We start from the raw sequence: 27,873 nt of genomic DNA, 5'->3' as shown, positions 1-27,873 counted from the left end.
GAAATTCAAGTTAAGCATAAATTCAACATGAACGACAAAAAAATAAGGAGAAAAGCCAACAGGCCACACATCTAAGATATACCATTAAATTTGACAAGTGAAATATTTTAAACATTTCAAATCTTTAAAATGGTCATACTATTAAATCCTTAGTCCACATTGCTAAAAAATGGAAGGCCAATAGATGGGCTCCTAGTCACTAGTCTTTTAGGGTCTGTTTGGTTGGCAAGGAGATTGGGATGGGAAACTTGGGGATGAACCCCACATTTTGTGAACTTTTAAGGCAAAATTAGTCAGATGAAGAAATGTTTCTTGGTATGTTTGGTTAGCTTTTGAAGGATGAGGATATGTGGTGAGAAAATATTCCAATTTCCTTTTCCTCTAAAATCCTTATCAAATTTGTGTAGGCTTTTATTAGACCAACTTTTATGTTCCAAATATCCCAATTTTCAAGAAAAACCCAAGGGAAGTTATAAGAATATTTTTCACTCTTCATCCATGTCACCATTAAGTTCCCCACCAACCAAATAGAGATTATGTTTTACTTACAAAAAAAAATAAATAAATAAATAAAGATTATGTTTTGTCTCTGTATGAAGAATGCAATTGCCTGGAGAAGCAAGGAAGAGAAACAAAAAAAGGAAAGAGTTTTTTTTTTGGGTGAAGAGAAAAAGGAAAGAGTTATTTGTGGGTATTGAGATTTTTATTCTGTCAAGTTCAGTGCGCTGCCCAATCCACCACACTTGACAATCCAACTGTCCATCTTTTATCTTCTCAAGTGTTGGTGGACGGTTGGATTCTCACTTGAGAGGATAAAAATCCATGAGTATTGTGGTCCGCTAGGTTCAACAAGAATGTCCACAAAAGCATCAACAAACCAGACATTTCTATCTTTCATGGCGTAAGACACTCACTTTGCCCCGTCTATGTTAGATCTAGCTCCTCTCCAGGGAGTTTAGTGCCCAATGAGTGCCCAGGGGGCATCCAAGGATTGGGCTGTGCCACACACATCTCGGTGCATGCCTAGGGATGTGTGCGATGCAACCCAACGGTTGGATGCTCTCTGAGCGTGCTGGGGCTCCCTAGGGAGGAGCTCAATTCGTTTGTGTCTGTGTGTAGGGTCCCACAGAAACAATTTTCAAAAATTAAAAACTCTCTAATCATAACTTTTCCACAGAATATTTTTTTTTGATAAAGTCTTTTCCACAGAATCAAAACACGTCATTGGGACCCCCACGAAATTGAGCTGACGTGAACCATGACAAGTTGTAGACCGAAGAATATGGGACGTCCTCAACCGTCCAAAAAGAATCTATATAGCATTTCAAAGTAATCTACATTTCCCGTGATTTTCTGCAATCCGTTTAATAACAAGTTAATTTCAAATCTCAGATTGCAAAGCAAAACTGGTGGGAAAGGACAGAGAAAACTCAGAAATAGAGAGGGAAGGAGGGAGGGAGGGAGGGAAGGAGGAACTGAGTAAGAGAGAAAGAGCGAGTTGAGGGGAAGGGAAGGGAATTGAAACCCTAACCCTTCGAATCCCTCCCACCCTCTCTCCTTTAACGCTGCTATAATCTCTAATCTCTTTCTGATTAGAAGCGTAGGGTTTTTATTGTTTCAAGCGTCTAGGGTTTTCAGAGGAAGCGATAATCGATCTTTTTATCTCTCTCCAATCTCTAATTAGAAAGCTCGAAGATGAGCAGCTCAGCAGTTCCTCATCCGAGGAGAAACAATCTGAATCCAAGGCGTGGTCCGTCAGCTGTTAAGAAATCGGCCCCTGCTGTTGAGAACGGCAACAGTAATGGAAACCATTCGAAGCCATCGTCTCCTCCTCAATCGTATAATTCAGTCCCTGAGCTCTGTTTGGTTGGATTTTATTGGTTTCCTTTGTTGTTTAAATGAAAATAAATGCAGGTCTGTTGGTGGAGAGAGAACGGTGAAGAAGTTGAGATTGTCGAAATCGCTTACAATTCCTGAGGGGACGACTGTTTCTGAAGCCTGTCGTCGGATGGCATCCCGCCGTGTTGACGCAGCTCTACTTACTGATGCCAATGGCTTACTGTCTGGAATCATTACTGACAAGGTTTCGTAGTTGATTCTTGTTTGCTATCACTTTATGTATCTCAGGCCTCATATTTGCTTTAATTTCTTCTCCTTTCATCATTTCAATTCTTCGAATTTTTTTATGTTCTGGTTTCAGGACATTTCCAATAGAGTTGTAGCTGAAGGGTTGAGGCCAGAGCAGACGATTGTTTCAAAAATTATGACGAGGAATCCAGTTTTTGTTACATCAGATTCGTTAGCCATTGAGGCTCTGCAGAAGATGGTTCAAGGTTAGTTCTATTTCTCAATTTGCTGCTCTTTTGCTTGGTTTATTGAAATCGGTAGGATTATAAGTTCTTAAACGCAGTCACCTTGACCTTGCGCTAACAAAACAAAGTAATCCCCCTTTTTTTTCAGTCTGTGTATAAAAAAAAGGACATACCCAGTGCACTAGGCTCCCGCCACTGCAGGGTCTGGGGAGGGTTGTAATGTATGCAGCCTTACCCCTGCTTTTGCAGAGAGGCTGTTTCCAGACTCGAACCCGTGACCACTTGGTCACAATGGAGCAACCTTACCGTTGCACCAAGACCCACCCTCTTTTTTGCAGTCTCTGTATATTTCCTTAAATAAGAAAATGGCATCAGAAAAGAAGGAAATTTGGAAACATAGTAAAACAATGACCCTCCCGGCGATATGGGAATAGCATGTGCAGTTATGGATAAGCTCATCTGGACAAAGTCTTAAATATTATGGTTCTCATCCAAAGCTTTGGGCTAATATTTTATAGTGAATTATACAAATCTCATGTTGATTGATGGCACCAAGTAGGAGTTTTCTTGATGGAATTACTATTATTTCACGTTGGTGAAGATAACAATGATTTTATCGCAGTCTTGTCATTCTACTTATAATTTTGTGGGGGATGATACCATAGTTGTTCTGGTTGTAATCATTGTGGCGATGAATTGATTCTTATGGAGTTAGGAAGCAGATTAGAGTATCAGGACGATGCCTATCATCAATCTATTTTCTGCTAGCTTTACATCCTTATAAGGCCAATGTACTCTTATAGCAAGTCTTCTGACCTATTTCATATTTCTAATCTTTGTATAGGTTTTCATGTTTATGACCCGCAGTGTAGAACATTTCAAAGAAATGGGAAAGTATGATCGACAGAAGTTGTGGAAAATTACTCCTTGTGAATATCTTGGTAGTAAAGGAGCCCTTGAATTGCTATTAGAAGTCTTAGAAATCGAGCATGACCTTCTGGGTTAGCAATATGGATGTTTGTGATCATTCTAATGAGTTTCGAAGAAATGGTAAGGAATTAGGAACAAGGGTTCATATGGCTATCCTGTGGTACAATTTACTGATTTGAGAGTTAAATTTGTTTCACTGGAGCTCCATTGGCATTTAAACTCCTAGGTAGCTAAGAGGTCCAGATAGAGGAGTAGCTAATTACCTAGGCTATCACCTTTTGCAAACCGTAGATGTTCCTATCGATCTTGCCTATGCACAAACGCACAGTCTTGAAGCATTAGATAGATTTATCTAATCGGAGTCCTCAGGTGGAAGGAAAGAAATCTTGATTTGTATTCAGCTGAGGAATGGAACCCAAATGATTGGAGCACATCAGTTTATCAGGGTAGAAAAGATGCTAGGGCACCTAATTGGAAAGAAAAGCCTCTAAGCACCAAGGTTCTAAATCTCAGTTTTGAGGCCTGTTTTGGCCAGCCTCGAAACTGAGATATGCCAGATTTTGACCATAACTCGGTTGAAACCTGGTACTCGTAGTTGTCAAGGCTCTAGGCGATCCAAGGTGTTCGAGGTCTTGCCTAAGCGCTTCGGCGGTCGCTAGGCTGCACCTAGGCAACTTAAGCATTCTAGTATTATTTTTTTAATGTATCTGTTATATTTATTACTAGTAGTATAACAAATTGCAAAGAAAAACAAGTAAGAATTAAGATGTAACTAAATTAAGAACCAAGATGCCAAATTATAAAACATATTGCAATATTCATTAATGGGCAAAGATTAAAAAAAAAGGAGTGCAAAAAAAAGGAAAAAGTTTATCATTGTATAATGGGACTGTACCCATTGTATAACAGATTAACAGTAACACATACACAACACATACACATATTCAGAATAATGGGATTGTATCATTGGATACTCAGAAATTGTAACAGACTAACAGTAACACATACACATACTAGAAGAAAATTAGACAAAAATCAAGAAACAGAAGTACTGAACAGAGAAGAAATGCATCACAAAATGACAGAAAAACAATGATCGTATGTAGTTACATGGGGAAAAAAGCACATGAGAGAGAGAGAGAGAGAGCTAAAAATTGAAAGAAAAAAATTTATGGAGGTTGGAAGATGCGCTGCTGGTGGAAGGATTGTAGCCCTGTACTGTGGGATGTAACGAATGCTGGAAGTTAAAAGATGTGCTGCTGTAAAGGAGGAACAGAGGAATATGGTGGCCGTTAGGTTTAGAGATGAGAGAAAATTAGAAAATAAAAAGGCTGGAATAAGGCATGTTGGCCGGAAGATGTCGCCGGAGTAATAGGAGTGATGCTGGCAGCTGGACTGCCAAAACAATGAAAGATGGCGCCGAGGAAAATGGTGGCCATTAGGTTTAGAAGAGAGAAAATTAGAAGGAAAAAAAAAAGAACAGCTTAACAGAATAAGGTATGTTGGCCGGAAGATGTCGCCGGAGTAATAGGAGTGATGTTGGCAGCCGGTGTGCCGGAATAATGGAAGATGTCTCCACTGTGAAGGAAAAACAGAGGAAGATGGTGGCCGTTAGGTTTAGAGAAGAAAGAAAATTAAGGAAAAAAAAGGAAGAACAACTTACTGGATTAAGGGTTGTTGGTCGGAATGTGTCGCCGGAGTAGTGGAAGTTGTCACTGACTTGCTTGAACTTGAAGAGGTGTGTCGCTGCTTCTTCTTCTTCTCCTTTGTGACTTCTTTCTTGTGCGAGAGGAATTAGGAAAGTTGACTTAGGTTTTGTTTTAGATTTTTTGTTTAAAAACCAAATGATTCCATGTTTCTCACAGCTTGGAAAAAAAATAGACAACCAATAAAATGTAAATTTTTAGAATCATATGTTTCATACGAAGAAAATTTAAAAAATCTGAAACTAAAAAGACACCCAAGGCGACGCCTAGGTGCCCAAGGTGACCGCTTTAGTGTGTTAGGGAAAAGCGGTACACTGTTCAGCCCCATTTTTTCCCCCGGACGCCTAGGCGACGCTTTGACAACTATGCTAGTACTTTCTCTAGGCCAAATCGAAGCCTTGGTTTCGAGGCTCAGAAGTTGTTTTTTTGCCCTTATTTTGGCTGTGCTGTCTATTTTTGACATTTTGAATCCAATCCATGCATTAGTTTCGCATAAAAAACACTCAAAATGGTACTTGTGGTTAGGGATGTAAATGGATAGCCGAGAATCCGCATCCGAATTTGTTTAGTGGTTTCTGAAAAATATCCGAATCCATCCGAAAGATAATTGGATTCGGATTCAGATCCAGATAATGTCTGGTTAATTTACTATCCGATTGTAAAATGCGATCAGTTTAATATTTTTTTTAAAGTGTATGATATATTACTATATTATTCGTATTATAAACACATTTATAAGGATATTTTGGTAATCGAAGTCGGTAATCAGTAATCGGAGTCGGAAATCCATAATCGATATAGGTCAGATTCGTTACTATTTGGATAGTTTATCGGATTGGATAATATCCGGATATTCGATAGACTCCCGAATTCGAATATGATATTAGTTTTTAAAAAACTGTTGAATATTGGATCGGACATGGATATGTCATTCGGTAAACGGATTCGGATTCGGATAGTAAATCCGAGCAGAATTCGATCCATTTACATCTGTAGTTGTTGTGGTTTTGTCCCAATTTTGATGGCGTATATTGTTCTTGGAAATGTTATCGAATGAAAATTATCCTTATTTATGCCAAGTATCATTAAGCAAATGTTTTTAAGATATTATTCATTTATTCATAAATAAGCAAATATCCCCATTTGAATCCAATTAAAATAGTTAGAAAATCAAATTTCAAAAGGATTAAAAGTCAATCCCCCCAATTCAAGAACAAAAACTGATTTTCGACGACAGGTGAACATTTCAGCTTTCTAATGCCGGGTTTTTTTTTTTTCAATCTAAAAATTCCATAAATCTTAATATGGTAAAACATCGATGAAAACCGAGTCGGTAAAATAATCATTTGGTACTGCATATTAGTTTCGTCTCAGTTTCTTGCAAAACTTAGATATAAGTTTCGATTGAGATTTAGAACCATGCTAAGAACACTGCTAAGTTTTAGATTACCACTGGTTTTTCAGCTTGCACATGTTGCAAGAAGCATACACTTTGTGCTTCTTGTACATCTTGTGATCATAGTTGTTAAGGCGCTAGGCGATCCAAGGAGTTCGAGGTCCTCCCTAAGTGGTTTCTAGGCGGCCTAAATTGTGTTCCAATATTATTTTTTTAATATATCAGTTATATGTGTGAAACAATCAAAGGACACATTTGGTTTATATGTTCTTGGAATTTGTCATTTTCAGGTATATGGTATACCTAGTCTCACATTTGGTTAATACTGTTCTTAGAAAATATGATGTTATCAATAATTAATTAACCTGCTCTCAATTTAGAGAAATATTCTTGTTCTCTAAGAAATTTGATTGATCAAATGATTTTATTTTTACATGAGACTTTTTGTATTAGGTAGAGCACAAAACCAGTTTTCCAACAAATCCAAGATTGCTTAAATTTGATTGATATTGAAGGAGTTGTGTTCCGATCAAACCATAATTGGTGTGCACGAATGCTGTCAAAATTGCTCTAAATGAAAATATTTTTTAGATATCAAAACAAATGAATATTTTACAGCAGTTTTGGTTTTTAGTAATGTTTTACCATATTAAGATTTATGGAATTTTTAGATTTGAGAAAAACCCCAACAATAGAAAATTGAAAATTCACCTACCGCAAAAAATCTAGTTTTTGTTCTTGAATTAGGGGGTTGACTTTTTATCCTTTTGGAATTTATTTTTTAACTATTTTTATTGGTTTCAAATAGGGGGGTATTTGCTTATTAATGAATAATATCTTAAGTAAATGAAATAACAATTGTTATTTCATTTACTTAAATGACATTTGGCATAAATAAGTGCTAGAACGTAGTTCGATAACAATTAAACCAATGCAAGGCGTCCTACAATAAGGCAGCCGCCGCCTAGGCATCTAGAAATCCGCCTGCATGCCTAAGCGGCGCCTAGGCGACACCTTGACAACTATGCTTGTGATGAATCTCAAGTAAATAAGAGGCACATCTGCATGTTGACTTATAGAACTGTGAAATATTGTAGCTTTATGGATTAAGTATCAATGCTCTGTGCTTCTCTCATGTCTGCTACCCTAGGATTATGGAAAAGCTGGTGTCTGCCTAGAACGCATGTACCGTGCCTTTCCTATTTTGCTTCTGCAGAGTGCAGACTATGGTGTTCCATCTAGTTTTGGTGTTTTCTGGATTGATTAGTCTTTCTGACGCATCCATTGCTGATTTTACATTTGTATAGTGGATGATGTGCATGAAAATCTTGTCATAAGTGCATGTAGACAGAACTTTCGCGTATGCAATTCCAAAGTTTGCATTTGGTTTGTCCTATCCAAGGATTTAAGTATCGGTATCGTATCGGTCGGGCGATTTTAAGAGATCTATCGTATCGTATCGTATCGATCGGCGCAGAAACGCATGAAAATGATTAAAATACACATGGAAATACACTTTTGGACAATAAAAACAATATAAACAAGCAATTTGTGTCATATATAATGCATATATACTAAGAATTGTGAATAATCAATAACCAGACAAGGACGGCACATTGAAATTGTTATAAAAGATTAAAAGATGAAATTTCCTACATGTAAAGTCACTCTATTGCCATGAAGAATGTCGGGGTGGATCAAAGTCATGTCTGTAAGGGTCTTCAACAATAGGAGTGACTATTGTGATAGATTTTAGCGTAAATATATAATCTTCTTGGAATGTGATAGATCTATACATAATGTAGTACATATATTATATACATTAGCATTTGTTTTAAATTTTAGAAGAAAATAAATAAAAAAAAATCATTGTAAAGAAGCAATTTTCGGTTTTGGGTAAAAAATGCAAAGAAACATGGATTTTTAACTCAAATCTTTGTAAATGTATACAAAGAATGCAATACTAAGTTAGGTTAACATATTCCCTTTGAATCATAGCAAAAAAAATACCAAAAATCAAAGATTTAAAGAAAAGAATCAAGTTTTTTTCAAAAAACCTACCTTTCCCTTCAAGAACACCTTTTGATTTCGAATGTGGGCTGTTAGATGCAGCAAATGATGAGATTTCACCTCCTTTAGGATCGTTTTTGGCAAAGGAATCAAAGCCCTAAACAAATCTTTGGCAAAAACCAAGTTTAAAGATGTTTTTTGATGGGTTTCTCAAAGCTGGAACTGTTTTTTTTTTGGCCAGCCTGCTCATGCTCGAGTTTTCTGTTCTAAAAAGACTTGGGCCCATGTGGTTTTTAAGTTGCCAATACGTATCGAGACGTCTTGATATGTATCGGTTGATACATATCGATACATACCGAGACATCTCGATACGTATCGTTATTTAAAAAATAATAAAATAATGGTTTAAATCATGTCTCGTCTGTATCGATACATATCGACCGTATCGTATCGTATCGATATGTATCGGTCGATACATACCGATACATTTGAGGCATTTACATTTAAAAAAAAAAAAGATACGTCTCGACCTGTCTCGTCTCGGCCACGACCGATACCGAGACGTATCGGCCGAGACGATACGATACGCTCCGATACTTAATTCCTTGGTCCTATCTAAAACATGGCTACAGATGTTGACAACACAATCTAGTGTGCGATCTTTGCACTGATTAAAATTGCTGAAACTAGTGACCATTAGAGGCCTGTTTTGTTGCTTTACAATCTTTTTATGTAAGAAACTATTTCCAGTCTAATTTCCTTTATTTCCATTGATGATTTTCAGTCTTCCAACCTTTTTATGTAAGAACCTATTTCCAGTCTAATTGCCTTTATTTCTATTGATGATTTTCATAGTCTTCTTTTCTGGTTTGTATTCTGTGTGTGTGTGTTTAATATTTTTGAGTGGAATATGAGTAATACTTGCTGATGTCTACTCTACTTGCATTGATCTTTAATCCCTTGTCATTTTTACTCCAGGAAAGTTTAGGCACCTCCCTGTTGTTGAAAATGGTGAAGTTACTGCTTTGTTGGATATTACAAAGTGCCTCTATGATGCTATATCTAGAATGGAAAAGGCTGCCGAGCAAGGAAGTGCCATTGCAGCTGCTGTTGAAGGGGTGGAACGTCAATGGGGAAGCAATTTTTCAGGTTACTTTCCCCATATTGATTTTCCTGCTCATTTAATGATAAGGATCTTTAATGATTGCATTTCTAATCTTATTAAATCTTCTATCTGGAGACTATAAAGTTATGTTTTGTCTAATAAAACTAAAGTTACTTGCATGGTATCATAGTATTGTGTTGGAAACCTCTATTGGTAAATACATGATTGATTTTGAGTTAAATACTGAAATGATGATGCAAAGAAACAAGCTTCTCTGTTTTAGTTTTCCTTCTTTCTTCTCTTGAGTTTTATAATGACCTATACTGTGTGTTGGGTTTAAGATTTGAAATTTGGATTTTGACCCCATTTTGTCCTCTGCTGAAACAGAAATATTTCAGTGAATTTTCAATAAATTTCGAAAGTCGTTCTTTTCAATTTCTTGCAAAACCCAAATATTTTGGTAATTTCTGTGAACTTTTGACCATGGTTGGATCAATTTGATATTTGGGACATGTTTGCTGGGTCCGTCAGGCAGTCAACTAGGAAAGAAATGTATGTGCACATAGAATCTTCCACTTGGTGGCTTTAGTTGGCTGCCGAAAAGGGCTTCACATATTACTATGCCACCTCTTCTGGTGACTTTCATCATAAGCATCACATCTGTTGGTAAAATATGTCCCTCTTTGTAAGTTTGTATGCCACTTCCAATTCTAAAATTCTGAAAGTTGAAACTATAAGGGGAAAAGTCATACCATTGGCTGTAGAATTGTGGTTGACAGTGAAACTTGACATGAGACCAACTATTTTGTCCCCAATTTCATGGCTGGTCTGGTTTAGCTGTATTAACTTGAAATCTTACCTAATAAAGGAATCTATGTAACTTACCCGGATCCCAGAAATATTGCCCCTTCTGATCTTTTTTTATTTTTTAATGCCAGGTAGCAAGTTGATATTTCCATCTTACTTTTCTATTTTCTGTTTTTGGATGCAGCTCCATATGCCTTCATAGAAACTCTCAGGGACCGGATGTTTAAGCCTTCCTTATCAACCATCATCCCTGAAAATTCGAAGTACTAAATAACTTGTTTATTAGTTGGTTATTGGGCTGCCTTTGTCAATAATTTTTCCATTACTGTGTTGGTATTTTGGCATTGATTTCTTGTTAGTTATTTTTTGTAATTGTTTTCACTTACAGGGTTGCACTAGCATCTCCATCAGATCCTGTCTATCTTGCAACAAAAAAGATGCGAGAGTTGCGAGTTAATTCAGTTATAATTGCAACTGGAAACAAACCTCAGGGGATACTTACGTACGAGGGCTTTCTTCAACTTTGCTTGGAACACCTGTTGATAGAAGATGCATTTTATTTGGTGTCTAATGGCTTAAGTTTTCTGCGTACTTATTTTATTGTTTTTTGCACTTGGCTGCAGTTCAAAAGATGTACTTATGCGAGTTGTGGCTCAAAGTCTTTCCCCTGAGCTGACTCTTGTGGAAAAGGTTATTACATGTTCCCATCCTTCATTAAACCCTGCTCTCCATCATTTATCTTGTTGCAGTAACCCTGCTGTTTTCTTCTTCTTGGTGACATAGTTATCAAGGTGTCGCCTAGGCGGCGCCATGGCGTCCAGGCGGTTTTAGAGGGTCTAGGCGGTTGGACGCTTTAGTGTGTAACAGAAAGGCGAGCGCCTTGGACAGCAAGGCGTTGCCTTAAGCGCCTTGGGACGCCTTTTCTTCTGGGCGGTCGCCTTAGACCCTTTTTTAGGTTTGCTTTTGTTTTTTAATTTTTTTTATGTTTTAATAAGATATTCTAATTGGAAATATCTCATTGGGGGTGTATTTTTAGTTCCATGCTTTGAGAAGCATGGAATCATAAGTAAAAAGTTAAAACTTAAAATTAAAAAAAAAAAAACCTAAAATGTAACTTATCAAATCGAATTCCTTCACATTCCAAAATCGAAAGAACAAAAAACATGAAAGAGAAGAAGCAGCGGCAGTGGCAGCGGCGACTTGCAGCGGCGACCTTGAGACTTCCTTCGAGGCTTCCCTGAGTTCTCTCTCAGTCCTCAGTCCTTTGACCCCTTTATTTCCTAGTTGCGACATCTCAATATCTCATTCTCAATCTCCAGAGAAAAGAAGCAGCGGCAGCGGCGACTTGCCGGAGTTGCAGGCTTGCAGTGGCAACTTGAGAGTTGAGACTTCATCACTTCCCTCTCAGTCCTCAGTCCATCAAGGTTTCTAAAATCTGTGCCCTTCATTTCCGACATCTCATTCTCCATCTCCACCCCCACCGGTTTCCGGCGACATCCCCTGCCTCCACCGGTAAGTATTGTAATTTTGTGCACTTATGCATTCTTTTTTTATTTTATTTTATTTCAGTTCTTCGTACTCCCTTTCTTGAGTTCTTCTGGTCTATTTTGTTAATGATTAAAGATAAGGTGCTGAATCTGCTGTTTCGTTGCCCATATCTGTTGATTCTGTTCTGAATCTGCTGTTTCGTTGCCCATAATTTTTCTTTGAAAAGATAAGGTGCTCCTACACCTGACTTGTATATTTATTCCTTCAATCACCAGAAGCACCTTTTTGCTTCATCCATCCCTTCGACCCTTCCTAATTCTATTGGCAATATCCTCTTTAATTTCCTCACACTCTGGATGATTGAACGAAATAAAGAAAATGGGTTCTTGGGGCATCTCTTGGTCATTTATGCAATTAATTTTCAGGATGCATGGGCAAATAGTTTGGATAAAACTTTTAATGCTACTACAAACATGAAGGGAACAGATATTTTGTTCATAAATATACAAGTCAGCTGTAATTTTTCTCTCCTTCTCCAACCATGCTTTCGGATGTCATATGATTCATATTTCTTAATTAAACCTTGTGCATAACAAAGGTGCCAATGTTTGTGCTGTTGTAGTACTTCTAGTCTTCTATTAGAGTATTAGTTCTATATTTTTAATTTTTTTTCTATTTTCTATCATTGTAGACAACTAGACATCAGCTCTTTATACATGGCCAATGTTGATGGTAGAATTATATAATTTTTAATATGCTATTTGTGCCAAATAAAATGGTTATATAAAAAAAAGAACACTAGAATGCCTTGTTCGCCAAGGCAACGCCTTGCGGCCGCCCTATCGCCAAGGCGCTTAGGAAGGCCCTCAAATGCCGTGGTCGCCTTGCCGCCTTGATAACTATGCTTGGTGAGGTAGATAACATGGCTTTAACCAAGCTTGGGCTTTTTAAATAGATCCTAAAGAACCAACATCATTATGTTTTAAATGCTTTATTAGTTTTGTTTTTAAAAATTTATTTAATATGATGAAGTTGGTTCTTATGGGGATTACTGGGTCATGGAGAATAATGTTACCAGAGTTTTTGGGTCTGGTTTGAAGTGGAAAAAGAAGTGTCATACGTAGAACTAAATCCAAACTGTACAAACTGTTGTCCCCAATTTTTGGGCTGGATTGTTTTTCTAAAAGCTGGGTTTGGTGAGATTTACTATTACCAGTCACCACCTTTTATAAAACTGCAAAGTCTTATTGGGGTTTTGGGACTTGGTCAGTGTTAGTTGTTCAATCCTTTTGCTGTTTAGGCATCTCAAAGAGAAAAATAAAGCTTTCACTTGTAACTTCTTTTTTGTGTGGTTAATTACTTAAATTAGTGGCAATGATTTCTTTAACAATCAGTTGATAGTTTGGGTGCTATTGCATTGGATAAGTAGTGGGTTATATTTTTGAATGCAATACCTTATATGGGGTAAAGATACCATGAATATTAGAGGAATTAAATACATTAATAAGGGAATTTAGGCCTTTTAATTAATAATTAGTCAAATAATTTGGGCTACAAATGGTTGAAAGGTAATATTTGAATTAAATCGGCCTTTTTTGTTGATTAAACTGACAAACATGTGATAGAGGGCTTAAACTGACTAACATGTGATGAGAGGGAGGTAAGTGATACTGATCCTCTAATCCCAAGGGAAGCCGATGATTTATCAAAATCCTCAGAGGTTTTGTTATTTTTAGAGACCTCCTATGAGATTTTCTTATACTTGCTGAAAATTTATTTGCTGTAATATAGTTTATTTATGGGAAAATTATAAGATTAGTCAAAATTAGGTTTCATTTTACCAAATTAACCACCTAATCTTTGTTTTAATCAGATTACCCAACAAAACAGTATCCTTCTCTCATCCTTTATATTTTTTTTGACAATTTTGCCCCTCCTTTCCCGTGTTCGGTAACTTCACTCCAAGCATATCAAACTCTCGTTGCTTCTTTGCACCTCATATTTACAGCCTCCAGTGTCTTCCTAGAGTTTCCAGCGACGAAGTTGCTGGATAAGAAGGAAAAGATGCAGACAGAAGTAGAGGGGGAACAATCTATTTCATCTCTGTCAAGAAGGCAAGACGGACAGAGACCAGAACTCAAGCAACTCAACCGGAGTTTCATTGGTGGGTGCTTCGTCATAATCTCCAAACTAATGGCATTTTCTGCAGAGTGAGCAGGTAGAGAGGGATTGGAACCACATGCAGGTGCAAACGATGTGGAAACTGTGGCAGCATTTAGGTAGGAGGCGACCCTTATCCATATATAATTTTTCTTCCAACAGCCCATCAACTTTCTCCTAAAACAGAAGCTTCTCTCTTTATCTCTTTTTGTATCTCTCTAAGTAATCAAGCTTGAGAGGTTTAATATTCTCCTGCAAATCAGGATGGAGTTGCATTCTCAGGAGCAACACACAAGGCACGACCACAGGCGCCAACTTTCTAACTCGGAACTTCTGTTCAGTTCCAAGGTGGTGGCTGAGGCTGCAAAATCCGGCCTCAGCCATGATATGGACAAGATTGACAAAGGAAAAGTCGCCGCAACGCTGCTGCTGATCTGATTGGTGCCGCCTCCTAGGGCAAGATAGAAGAAAAGGGACTGGGAAAGTATATGGAGAAGGGTGAGCAGTACCTTAATCACTACCACTCCTTCACTACACCCATTCAACAAGAAGTCAACAACGACAAATGGTAAAAGAGTTCCCTCTGGCTTTGGAAATCATTGATTGAAGTGTAAAAATACTAATTAAAGAGTAGAGGGTTTATATCTGTATTTAGTGGTAAAAGGGTTCCCTCTGGCTTTGGAAATCATCGGTATGCATCGTTTGGTTGGGCAAAGGAGTTCTCTTGAGCTTAAAAGAGGAGCTTGAAATTCTCCAATCCAAAACAGACATACACTCTTGGCTCTCTGTATCTCCTTGTGTCTGGAATTGGAGTCTCTGCAAGAAAGAATGCCGAAGTTTTGCTACAAGTGAGATTGCCGGCTCCAGTGGGGGAAGCACTAATACTTACTCCCCACTCTAGTTGTGAAGAATAAAAGGTGTCCCTGATTAACTATGATTGATCTTCCTTGAATCGAGGCTTTGGAGCTCCAGGCAGTGGTATTGTAGTACCTGGATATGGGGAAGGAGGGGAAAAAGTCAAGAAAACACAAGTGGTGAGAATGGGGTACTGTTTTGGGTAGTTTTGTAATATCAAACTTTGTTTTGAGTAATTTGGTTAAAGGAAAGATGAGGCGGGTACTTTTGTACACAAGAACTGTCTGGGGGGGGGGGGGCAAATAGAGTTACTGGTATGCTTCTGAGGGTGATCATGGTATCGAAGTTGTTGGTCCCGTGGTTTGTCTGGCAACAATTCACTGCCCTTCAAGGTTATTTTGGGGATATATTGAATGGAAAATCTTCCATTGCTTTTGAGAGGCTAACCCGGTGCTAGATTTTCTTGCAAAGTCGGCTGCCAAGCTTGAGGATTCGACTCCCATTGGTTCATGGCCTGTTTCGGTTGAAGAGGACCTCAGGGTTGATGCTCAGGGAAGACCTAGATTCCGGTGGTGCTAATTTGCTTTTTCCCCTTCCCTGTTGTTTTGCTTGTCTGTTAGTCGACTCCCTTGTTGATGGCAATGCCGTAGGTGGGGGGATTGATTTAGCAATTTCTTGTTTGATGTCTCTGGGTTTTTCCAGCTTGTTTGTACTCATCTTTTTATTCTTTAATATACACGACCTTTTAGCGAACAAAGGTGTGTGATACAAGACAAACCCTAGAAACTAAGGTATCCCGCAGTAGGATAGGACCACAGGTTGTAACCCTAATATGGACGTGAAACAAGGGTTGGAATTTGCATGATGTTACATTCAACATTAGAAATAAATAACAGAATTTTCCAATAGCAAGATATCACCATAAATCAAATGAATAAACACCTTAAGCTTTTAGAAACAATGCTAGCAACAAGTATGGTTAGTTCCACAAACCTAGGTAAGAAGATTCAGGGCATTGCATTCAAAGAATCATTATGCATGCATGATAGTCCACAAAGATTAATAGACCACTAACTAGAAGCAATCATATGAATAAATGGCTGTGTCCATAACTCTGTAAGCCCTTTCTCTCAGTAATATTAGTTTTTCTTTCCATAAAAAAAAAAAAGTAGAAGCACTAGGAATATATTTAATATTAAGACAATGCAACCAATTCAAAATAGGTATTGTTTCGGGGTTGAAAAGGGTGGGAAAACCATGCAAACATAAATATAAATTTTTGTTTCAAGGTTAAGAATAAGGGATAGGCTGTAGGGGTTGAGTTAGGGTTAGGGTTTTCAAGATAAACCAGGGAATGGGGCTGGGATGGCTAGTGATAGGGTTAGGATGGGGAAGAAAGGGTTTCGGTTAGGAGAGATGGAGAGGACTGGAGGTAATGGGGGCTGGGGGGTTTCGGCCACGAGGGATGAGAGGGGAAGGGGTTTCGGCAGCAGGGAATGAGAAGGGTACTCACGCCAATAGGGGGGAAAGGGAGAAGAGAAAGGAGAGCTGAGGGGGAGGGGAAGAGAAAGAGAGAGAGATAAGAGAGAGAGAGAGAGAGAGAGAGGGAGAGAGAGAGTCGTACCTTGAGAGGAGAGGGAGAATCGTAGAAAGGGGGAGGGAGAAAGCCTTATGCAATAATTTTTCTCTTCATTCTTCATCCCTCAATAAAGTGGCTGATTACAACTTAAATAAAAGACAATAAATGAATATCCCTAAAATACCCTTAACCTAATTAAAGCAAAAGAAAGTAACAAAATGCTCTCACTTAAGTTATAAGGCCTGAAAGCAAACTGCAGAATTAAATAAACAAAAGTACTAAATGCCCTTCACTTATTTACATAAATACTAAAATAAAAATGACTAAAATAACCCTAGGTGTCCAAACATCCTCGTGCTAGCCTGTAGCCTCTGAAATCATCATTGAACCATAGCAATTGGCTCCGTGGAAATACTCTCCTGTGCCTCTGGTAATGGTGCACAAAGGGGGGCATGATGGCCCCATCAGTGTGCTTCTGAGTTGCAATCTATTGTTTTTCTTGTTCAGTGAAAATTTTTCTTTTTTACTTGGATGATAATCAGGCTTTACTAGGGCTAGGTACTCCATTGGATCTTCACCATCTGCCCCATGTCTGTATTGATGTGATGCCTAGTAGGTAACTTTACCCATAATGTACATAATGTCTATGGGCACAATGAGCTTGTTCTCTTCCCTTCCTCACCCCCTTCACAGGAACTGGACAGAGTAAGGTTCCCTAAAATCATACGATTCGACTCCCTAAAATTTCAAAAGCCATTTGCAAACATGGGAAGCTTGATATAAGCCTCTGCACTGGGGATATGGAATATCCAGATCAAGGAACTAAAACTCGTCTCGAGTACAGGTTTTGAGCTGGTCAAATAGCGAGTTGGGGTTTTTTTTTTTCTTTTTTCCAACTCGATGGCTAGTTTTGGTGGGTTTTAGACCTAGTTTAGTCATGAAAGTTGGTATACAACCTATTTTGGGCCATTTAAACACAATGACACTATTAGGTTTTGAAAAATCAAAGTCCAAATAAGAGTTTCACTTAGTGGGAAACCAATACAGACACTTATTTATGCCTAATATCATTTAAGTAAATGTTTGTACTTAAGATATTAGTCATACATAAGCAAATACCCCCTATTCGAATCCAATAAAAATTGTTAAAAGATCAAATTCCAAAAGGACAAAAATTCAACCCCCTAGTTCAAACACAAAAAGTGGATTTGCGGTGGTATGTGCAATTTTCAACTTTCTAATGCTGGGGTTTTTCTCAAATCTAAAAATTCCATAAATCTTAATATTGTAAAACATTGCTAAAAACCAAAAGTGCGGTAAAATATTCATTTGTTTTGATGTCCAAAAAAATATTTTCATTTAGAGTGATTTCGACGACATTCGTGCATATGCCAAATTAAGTTTGACCGGTACATAACTACTTCAATATAAATCAGATTTAAGCAATCTTGGACTTGTTGGAAAGCTTCTTTTGACAATTGAATCTGCTCACAAGGTTCATATTTAACCAGTAACCTGATTAGGTTAGGCTAGAGAAGACTCAACCCTTGTGGAGGGGGGGGGGAGAGGTTGGCTCACCCATTGAACCTGTCCTTTTGCAGTATGTAGACGTAGGCTTGGATAAAAAGGTTGCTTTCTAAAGTGATGCAATGGTTGCGTAATATATACTTTCATGTATCTAAGATTTATGTTTCTGATTCTGGACTATTTGACAGTTCCTAATGATTATCCAAATTCTACTTCTGAATTCAAAGCTCAGCTAGTTAGCTTAGTATTGCATTTCATATTAATACTCCGGTCATCTACAGTACTGGGTTTATCTTGCTCGACTTCCTACACTTTTAAAGTGTCTAAATGGTTCTTAGGTCTTTTGATATTGAAGATTGTTCCCAGCTAATTCAACATTAAAGATTAACTTGTGATGCTATTGACATAAAATAATGTGATTCTATTGCTTAATATTCTCCAGTATGTGTTGTTTTTTTCCATGAATATATATATATATATATATATATATCAGCTTTTAGGGCAAAATATCACTGTTCCTGTGGATTTGAATGAACAACTGGTATGTTACAATTGAACTAGTGACTAGCTAGTGATCTGATATTATACCTTTTTGCACTGGTGATGTCTCCCTGGAACATCAAACTCTCTGGATGAATGGGTCTTTTTCTTACTGTCAGTTTGTTGGCATTACCTTACTTATGTGGTTTCTTTTGAAGGTAATGACACCCAATCCAGAATGTGCAACACTGGAGACAACAATCCTTGAAGCATTGCATATAATGCATGAAGGGAAATTTTTACATCTTCCTATTGTAGATAAAGGTGAGCATTAGTTTCTTAATTTCAGCAAGATATTGTTTCATAACCCTGGATTTGATAATATTTTGTCTGCAGATGGATGCATTGCTGCTTGCGTGGATGTCCTCCAGATCACTCATGCAGCAATTTCCATGGTAAAGTATCATTTTAATGCATTTTTTTTGAGTGAATGGATAATATATTAAAAGAAAAAACAGACAATACAAAAAAAGCCAAGAAGGCAAACCAAGGGGAAAAACCCCTAACTAAATAAATCAACTAACAAAAGGAGGATACAACAAAATCGGGGGGGGGCACAAAATCGGGGGGAAGAGAAACAAAAGCAAAAAAGGAGAACAAGAAAACAACGGGGGAGGGAAGAAACAATAGCAAAGGATGATATACAAAAATTGGTTGGGGGGGGGGGAGAAAAAAGAGAGGAAGATCCGAAGAATAGGTCATATGCCTATTTCTACCAGTGTCAAGGCAGACTAAGCATTTTGGAAGAATTTTATTCCTGATCTCAAAGTTGATATCATTCCAAATCTGCTCAATTGAACGCTTGAGGACGTCCATCTTTTGTTCCGCTCCCACCATATATGATACATAACCATACTAAAAGCCAGCTTACCCAGAGAGTCACAGGAAGTTTTGCCATTAAATACCTTATGGACCCACTTCTGTTCTCTGTCAAAAGTAAGAATAGCCCTATGATTTGGCCGGCACTTACTAAGAATACTTTTTCAAACAGAGTTTAAAAAAGGACTGGAAAAATATAGATGATTCATACTTTCCAAGGAGTTCCAACAGAGACAACAGTTGTCAATTGACAAATTTCTTTGAAGAAGAAACTCCTAAGTAGGAAACTCTCTGGGCATATAATGTAGTCCTAGGTTGGTAGGAGACAAACTAGGAGCCAATAAAAAGGATCTGCTATGAACTGGTAAGCTGATTGGGGTAGAAAATGGATTTAGGTCAAAATTAGGGTTAGGTTTGGGGCTGTAGAGGATTAGAAATAAAATTTGGGGATGAGGAATGTTTCAGACTTGTAATGGCAGAACATAATCGACTACAGCTTGTTGATGGAGGAACTTGAATAAAAATCGAATCTTTGACAGAAACTTGAAAGTAGAACTTGAAAGGACCTACTCGGGCTTCACACCGCAGATTGTCGATTGGATCAAACTCCAATCCCACCAACGAACCACCCGGGCTTCACACTGCAAGGTGTCGATTGGATCACACACCAATCCCACCAGCTTTGATCACACACAAAGCAGATCTTCAATAGAAGAAAGGTTGTAGCAGCTTGCAAGAGCAGATTTCATAAAACAGTGAGGTAAAGAGGAGCCCCACGTTTGTCCTTTCTGTACATTGGCCAAAGGCCTAATTCCTATGCAGCCTAGGAATAGAAATTCCCAGGCTGAGTCTAAATACTAAACACTCCCTCTTACCCTTCGTGGCATCTCTTCCATTGCTGATGGCACCTCCACCTCCCTTTGGCTTGACCCCTGGCACCCCTTAGGGATCCTTGATAACCTTCTTGGTCCCAGAGCCATATACTCCTCAGGTCTCCCAAAAGATGCCCCTGTCTCTTCCCTCATAAACTCAGGTTCTTGGACCCCCCACCCCCATCTCAACCTTGTCATCACCTCCCAGATTTGGGTAACCCTCCCTCCTTACAGCCTCCCCGCCCCCTTTCCGTGGACAAGGTTATCTAGCTCCCCTCCTCCAATGGTCTTTTCACCGCTTCCTCAGCTTGGAACCTTACCAGAGAGCCGAGCCCTCTTGTTCCATGGCACAAATTAATTTGGTTCACTGGCCACATCCCCACCACAACCTCACTGTCTGGAGAACCCTAAGACTTTGCCTACCAACCCAAGCCTTCTTCATCCACCGCACCATCCCTGCCAACCCTTCTTGCATCCTCTGTTGGATTGGCCGAGAAGACACCCCCCATCTCATCTTTGATTGCCCCTTCACCTCCTCCATCTGAAACAAGGCCTTGTCTTCCATCTGGCCGCGGAGCAGAAGAGTCCTGAGTTTTGATTGTGAATGGCTTTGGTTGCTCAAAAACTTTTCAGGGAACTCCATCTGTGACATTATTGGAAAGCTTTTTTGGTGTTGCGATTCATCATATCTGGCTGGAAAGAAACCTCAGGATATGGACTTCCAACTCTAGATCTTTCGACGTGATTTGGAAAGCCATCTCTTCCACTCCATTGACAACTGGAAGAAGTGAAGAACAGACATATTGTAAATTTTTGGGGCCTTGACACTGCCCTTTTGCGGCCTTCCTCCTCTGCGTAGGCTGGTTGACGCCCCTTGCCCCCCCTCCCCTCCTCTCTCCTCACTTCTTCCTCTTCTTGTATATTGGTTCTGTTTCCCTGCCCCCATTTAGGGTTCGGTAATATATTCATTTACCAAAAAAAAATTCGTGTAGAGGTGTGGACCCTAAAATATAACTTAAGTTAAAAAAATTCTATCCTAAAAGAATATTCTAAAATCACTTAAATTGGACGAGTGGTTCAACTGGTTCAATTTAAAATGCAAAAATATGAAAATAAACTAAGTATAGGGCTAATCCCGTATGCAATCTATGTACCCCTACTTTAAGCCCATAAAAGTGCTCTATTACAAAGAAAACCCATGGGATCAAAGGCCCAACATCATAGTTGTCCTGGTGTCGCCATGGCATCCTGGCATTGGAGAAGCAAGTATATCAAGCTCCGACATGGATGAGGTACAAATATTGCCCGATATGGCCTCCATGGCTCCGCCATGGACGCCATACCACGATATGTGGGCATATCGGTCGATATTAGTGTATAAAACTTAGGTTTTAAATTTTTTTTTTAAAACCATTTAAGAGCTTAAATGCTTTTTCCTTGATTTGTATTGGAGGTGTAACTGGAAAAGTTACACCTGCAATACACATTAACATAAAAAAATTAAAACCATTAAACAGTACACTATGGCCTAATTTTGAAACACTATTACTAATTGGAATTGGAATTTGGGAGAAATAGAAATCGCAAAGTGAAAGTTCAAGACAGAAGAGAGAGTTCGTGAGACAGAGACACAGAGACTGAAGGAGTTAAGAAGACGAAGAAGTGAGAAGAAGAAGCAGAACTGAAGAAGGCAAAGAAAGAAGAAGAACTTTGGCTTAAGTTCCTGCAACTCTCGGCAAGTTTTCGAACCCCTCTGGCAACCTCCAGGTAAGTAATTTTTTATTTTTTTTTCTTTGGTTCTTCTTCTTCTCCAATCTCCTCCCAGTCCTCCGGCAACTTGATCCTTCTTCTTCAGTTCTTCTTCTCACTTCTTCGTCTTCTTAACTTCTTCTTTTTGCTTTGCAGTTGCAGGCTTGCACAGAGTCCCAGAACTCGGGTTTTTTTTCTTCTTTTTTCTTCTTCTTGCCTTGCAGTTGCAGGGTTGCACACAATCATAGACCTCTCGGTTTTTTGTTTCTTCTTCTTGCCTTGTAGTTGCAGGCTTGCACAGAGACAAAGGGGTTTTTTTTCCCCCCCCTTCTTCTTACCTTGCACACAGCCACACATACACACACAGAGACAGAGTCGAGAGATAGAGGGGGGGGGGGGGATTTATTACAGCCAGTAGTTCTCTCGGTTTTTTTTTTTTTTTTTCTTCTTCTTGCCTTGCAGTTGCAGGCTTGCACAGTCACAAAGAAGGTGTTTTTTTTAAAATTTTTTCTTCTTGTTACCTTGCACAGAGCCACACATACACACACACAGACAGGGAGTGAACAGCCAGTAGTCCATCACTCTCACACACACACACACACACACACAACAGAAGCAAGCACATATTCACATCAGCAATTTTGTTGTTGTTTATATGGGCTGTTTATTAGGTTTATTCACTGATTTCACTCAATATAAAATTATAAATTATGTTCTTTTAATTTTTTTTTTGTTTAGTTACTTTTGTAGATTAGTAGTACACTAATAAATATTACACTTTCATGAATTAAACCATAGTAGATTAGTAGTACACTTTCTTGTTGATTTTTGATGTTATAGGGTATATATTATAGCATACTAAATGACATTAAAAAATATAGAAAATAAAAAATAAAACATGGTCGATATGATCGCCATGGTAGGCGACGTATCGATATATCGATCAAACACCCCTCCACCGACTTGGATTGCCGTGACGCCGTGACAAATATGCCCCAACATTTCTATAACCCAACACTAGACTTATTTTTATGGAAAGAAGCCCAGTTTGGTGATAAACCTGCATCATCATAGCTCTCCAAACAGTAAAGTAGTGTTTAGGAATGTTTGAGCTAAACCAAACCAACATGAACCAGAGAACTTTAGGAGCTCTAGATCTCACCAAATCCCATGCAGAAGAATTGGAGAATTTTTTTTAGAGTTTGCAACCGCAGTACATTATCCCCACTACCCCCAAGTCTTGGACTAAAGCTGAGGAGTGCTCTAAACCTCAATGAGATTAAGAGAATTGCTAGGGCCATGATGCTAAGATCCATCATGAAGGATGGAAGACACATTAGTAAGTCTATCAGAACCAATATCATGTCTAATTCTGTCACCATATTTAGAGATGAGCAGCCCATCAAATGCTAGGGTTTTTTTCTAAAATTTAAAAAGTCCATAAATCGTATTGTGATAGAACATCACTAAAAACCAAAAGAACGGCAAAATAATCTTTTGTTTTGGTGTCTAAAAATTTATTTCGATTCAGGGCGATTTTAAACAACATTCCCGCACATCAAATAATGTTTGATATGAAATTAACTCCTTCAATATAAATTAGATTTAAGCAATTTTGGATGCCCCTACAACCCAAAATTCAGCCTTTGTTCTCGAACTAGGGATTGACTTTTTATCCTTTTGGAATTTTATTTTTTAACTATTTTTATTGGATTCAAATAGGGGTATTTGCTAGTTTATGAATAATATCTTAAGTAAATGAAAGAAATAATATAAAAAGCATATACTTAAATAATATTTGGCATAAATCAGTGCCAGACCTGGTTTGATACCATTTCGAGCCTAAGTTTCGATGAGGATAAGTGAATTTATATAGGTGGTTCAACCAGGTTCAGGTCAAAACTTGCAAAATGTCTGAAATTAAGTCTCAACATGTCGAAACCAGGTACAAAGTCGTTTCACACTTAGGTTTCGTCTTGGTTTTTACAAAATCGAGATATCTCGGTCGAAAATACATGTTTCTATTGAGATTTAAACCATGCCCCACAATAAAATAAGAAAGCAATTACAAGAATAAGCCCCTACCAACTTTTATTGTACCATAAACCCGGTTTGGATCTGGTTTGTGTTGGTCTAGGTCCAGATTGGGTCTTGCCAGTCCAGCCATGATAATGCCACTGCATCAATAGTTGTCAAGGTTGTTGCTTTGGAGACAAAGCAGTTTTCCAGGACTCAGGATCCTAAGTCCCAAAATTAATCTGAAAAGAGGGGGTTGGGAGAGAAGCAGGTTAAAAATGGAGGAAAAGAGAAGAAGTTACAGTGGTTGCCAGAGTTGCAGACGGTGGCAATGGCAGGAATTGCAGTGGCTGCTTCAGTTGCAAGAAAAAGGGAAGAAGAAGAAGCGACTGCCAGAGTTGCAAAAGAAAAAAAGTCGAAGAGGTGTAATCGTAATGAAGGGTTAAAAAGAGATATTTTCCTTACAAGTAAAAGTAGCCACTGCAGGAATTGCAGTGGCTGCTTGAGTTGCAAGGAAAAGGGAAGAAGAAGAAGCAGCCACTGGAGTTGTAGCAGCTGCTGGGGTTGCAAAAAAGAGAGGAAGTCGAAGAGGTGTAATCGTAATTAAGGGTTAAAAAGAGATATTTTCCTTGCAAGTAAAAGAAGAAATAAATTTTATATATAACACCCTCCTTAGAAATTACATCTTAAAAGATCAAAATCTCATTTTAATTTCTAACCCTTCCTAAAACTTACATGTTAAAAGATTTAAATCTCTTATTTTACATCCTAACCCCCACCCTTTGTATGTGCCCACCTAAGCGACACCTGGCCACCGCCTTGGGTTGCCTTGATGCCGTGACAATTATGTACATGAGGATGTATGCCAATACACGGGAGGTTATTTGATTTGAGTTAGGCTTTGAAACTTGGCTTGTGGCTAATCCAGACCTTGTCCTCTCTATCCAACGGTTGAAATATCATCTGTCCACGTGACACTACAAGAGTGGACCTTTTACGAAGCCCTTCCTAAACTGGGCCACATAAAGTAGTTTTTCCCATAAATTTAGAGCCTGCATGTACATGATATGTGCTGTAGGCAAAAGAATGTGTCTCCCATGGTTGAGCCCCTGATTCTTTGTATCTATGATCTATGCTCTAGCCTAGTTTCCAGGCATCTGGCGATGATGTGTCTACCAGGCATCTTAGCTGCCTTGTCATTTAAGTTTGATGGATTTTTCCTCCTCTCCTTTGCTTTTCAGTGTTAATTAAACTTCTCTGTGCTCTTGATTTTGAGAATTTGTCTCTGACCTGTGCTTTAGCCTAGTTACCAGGCATCTAGCCATTACGAGCCTTACCAGACATCTTAGTTGCCCTGTTCTTTTAAGTTTGATGGTTTTTTCGGCTTCGCCTCTGCTTTTTGAATGATTGTATTAAGCTTCTTTGTGTTTTTAATTTTAAGACTTTATCCACTAATTGTCTATTAATTAATAGATGAATGAATAAATTTTATAGGAATTATCTGCACTGATTGGTGACGACAGGTAGCGTGTTCTTGTGCAACAGCCTTTGGTTCCTGTTGAGACTGTTTATTTGCTCTTCTCCAAATGGTATTTCCACTTTGCTTCACATGCTAGGTTCCTGCTGCAGACCTCTTCTGCCATGTGGCGAAAGAGAGACCTTTGTCTTTCCATGTTTTCTTGAATTTCAAAGAGTAATTGAATATATTTTTTACACATGGGAAAAATTAATGCACGGAAAACTGAACCCATAGGCTGCTTCATCACAGGAGGGCCTGAATATGGCTCACTAGGGGGGCGGGGTTGGAGTGGAGCTCTGCAGGTATTACCAACCTACTAAACTGAGTGTTCCTATCTGTCAAATGACTCAAATAAAATCCTAGAAAATTTTCGGAGTTTCACAAATTAGGACATAATTCTGTGATGAATTTTCTCTTTTCTTTTTCTTTTAATTGGCGGGGGGAGGAAGGTTGTCAAAGTTTATTTAGATATATTTAGCATTCTTTATTGCTATCAAATAAAAGCATTTGACATATTAATAGCTAGTTATGCTTGTCATAAATATGGGAAACAAAAGATTTGTTTTTTTTTTTGGGGGTTGGGGGGTGGGGAGGAGACTTTGCACTGAATTGCTGAATTGGTTGGTTCTTGCAGGTTGAGGGTAACTCTGAAACTGTCAATGATATGACAAACACAATGATGCAAAAGTTTTGGGATTCTGCACTCGCTTTGGAGCCACCAGATGAGGAATATGACACCCAAAGGTAGCATTTTGGTGCCTTATTCATGTAATTTATGGTGGTATCTTGATTACCTTGAGTATATTTTTTGTCACTATGATTCTGCATGTAAGCGTATTCTTTGCAGCGAAATGTCTGCACTAATGGCATCCGAAGGTACTGAAGCTAGCAAGTTCATGTATCCACCACTTGGACTTGGGAAGTCTTTTAACTTCAAGTTCCAGGATCACAAGGGCCATATTCATAGGCTTAATTGTGGTATGTATCCTGGGAAATATCCTTTTGTTAACCTGGGTCAGGAAGTCATTGTGCTTGGGTTCTGTTAGCTTGAATAACAGTTTCTACCTTTCTTGCTATCCCTTAGGTACTGAGCATTTGGATGAACTTATATCTGCTGTCATGCAGAGGATAAAGACTGACGATGTTCACAATCGTCCTCAGTTTTTGGTGCGTCTTTCATTTCGAACCCTGTTCTTCTTTGCTTACACTTGCTTTAGGACGGTTTTGCTCAGTCCTTTTTGTTTCATCCTTTAGTATGAAGATGATGAAGGGGACAAAGTACTACTTTCAAATGATAGTGACCTTATTGGGGCTGTTAATCATGCCAGATCAGCTGGACTGAAGGTACACATCCCTGCTTTTGGATCAAGCAATAGATGGGTGTTGCTATTTAATTTTTACTGGACTATTACCATCCTTCAATCGCTATCAATTTCTTAAATCCAATCAATTCAGGTGTGCAATTCCAGTGTTCTGCAATTTTTTTTTTAATTGATCAACTTTTTGCAATTGTAGGTTCTAAGGTTACATCTTGATTATTCTGAATCAAGCAAGCATGCATCATCTTCAATAGATACAAGATCTTCAATGGATACAACAACAGTTCAGAAATCTGGTGGGCTTTCTCTCCGGTCGGGGGTTTTGGCTGGTGCAGCTGCATTGGTAGGCATCAGTTTAGTGGTATACTTGAAGCGCTCAAGCCAGTAATGTTGGCATATGGTTGACTTGAAGTTCTCCATGCTGTAATGTTTCATAGAAGAGCTACTGGAAGATTAACTGAGTTAAATATAATACTCATGGTACTTCCCTAGATTACTGTTGCTCTTTTTTGTTTATGCCTTGTTCCTTTAGGGCCCACGAGATGCCAAGGTTTGTAAAGGAATAAATAATTATTCATTCAAAGGACCGAAAGAAACAAAACTCCAAAGAAGCGGCGAAGCCTAGAACCGTGGAGGAAAGAACCCAAAAACAGAGTCAAAAGTATGGTATCTAACTCAATTGAGTTATACAAATAGCCTGCAGATGTAGAACCAAGAAGTGTATCCACAGATAAAATGTCTCCCAGACCCTGCCAAGCACCTCATGTTTTTACAGGCTATTGTACTGAATCTCGCAATGTATCAAATTATAGAAACCATCTTGATCCAAGAAATGGGGAAGTCATGGGTTGCAATGGTAATCTGTGCTCTCTCTCTCTCTCAACTGTTGGTTTGACATGTTAACCTTTGCTTTTTTGTTTTTTGTTTTTTTTGTCTTTTAAAGTACAATAGATGACGGTTAGATTGCTGTAGAAGATTTGAAATAGACAGGAAAACAATCATCTATGGATGTGAAAAAAATTGGAAGAAACCATCTAGTGAATTTTGTACTATGAATGGTATCATAAAATAAAATGAGTTCACTTTTACCAAAGGATATATGGGTTGCAGGTACACTTACGTCTCCAACCTGAATGTATTTAAGGGAGTAACTCATTTGATCTA

The 27,873-nt window shown here is 38.4% G+C and overlaps 1 protein-coding gene across 1 annotated transcript; it reads left to right on the top strand.

Moving 5' to 3' along the window:
* The first annotated feature begins 1,483 nt into the window (after positions 1-1,483).
* LOC122669027 (CBS domain-containing protein CBSCBSPB3-like) lies at positions 1,484-27,297 on the top strand. The gene is made up of 14 exons (XM_043865640.1): positions 1,484-1,838; positions 1,915-2,083; positions 2,201-2,333; positions 9,333-9,503; positions 10,451-10,529; positions 10,655-10,768; positions 10,890-10,956; positions 18,574-18,679; positions 18,752-18,810; positions 26,025-26,134; positions 26,238-26,368; positions 26,475-26,557; positions 26,645-26,734; positions 26,906-27,297. Exons 1-14 carry the CDS (start codon positions 1,696-1,698, stop codon positions 27,095-27,097), a joined length of 1,647 nt encoding a protein of 548 aa, XP_043721575.1. The 5' UTR covers positions 1,484-1,695; the 3' UTR covers positions 27,098-27,297.
* The last annotated feature ends 576 nt before the right edge of the window (positions 27,298-27,873 follow it).

This window comes from Telopea speciosissima, chromosome 7, assembly GCF_018873765.1.
Source record: "Telopea speciosissima isolate NSW1024214 ecotype Mountain lineage chromosome 7, Tspe_v1, whole genome shotgun sequence".
In the NCBI taxonomy this organism is placed as follows: domain Eukaryota; kingdom Viridiplantae; phylum Streptophyta; class Magnoliopsida; order Proteales; family Proteaceae; genus Telopea; species Telopea speciosissima.
Note: the sequence above shows the minus strand (reverse complement) of the source record. Positions and strands in the feature narration are given on the sequence as shown.

Excerpts from the sequence above, each read along its gene's own strand:
- LOC122669027 (XM_043865640.1), top strand. The coding sequence starts at position 1,696 with ATGAGCAGCTCAGCAGTTCCTCATCCGAGGAGAAACAATCTGAATCCA. Across the intron at positions 9,504-10,450 it reads ATGGGGAAGCAATTTTTCAG|CTCCATATGCCTTCATAGAA; the intron begins GTTACTTTCCCC and ends TTTTGGATGCAG. Across the intron at positions 18,811-26,024 it reads CTCATGCAGCAATTTCCATG|GTTGAGGGTAACTCTGAAAC; the intron begins GTAAAGTATCAT and ends TGGTTCTTGCAG.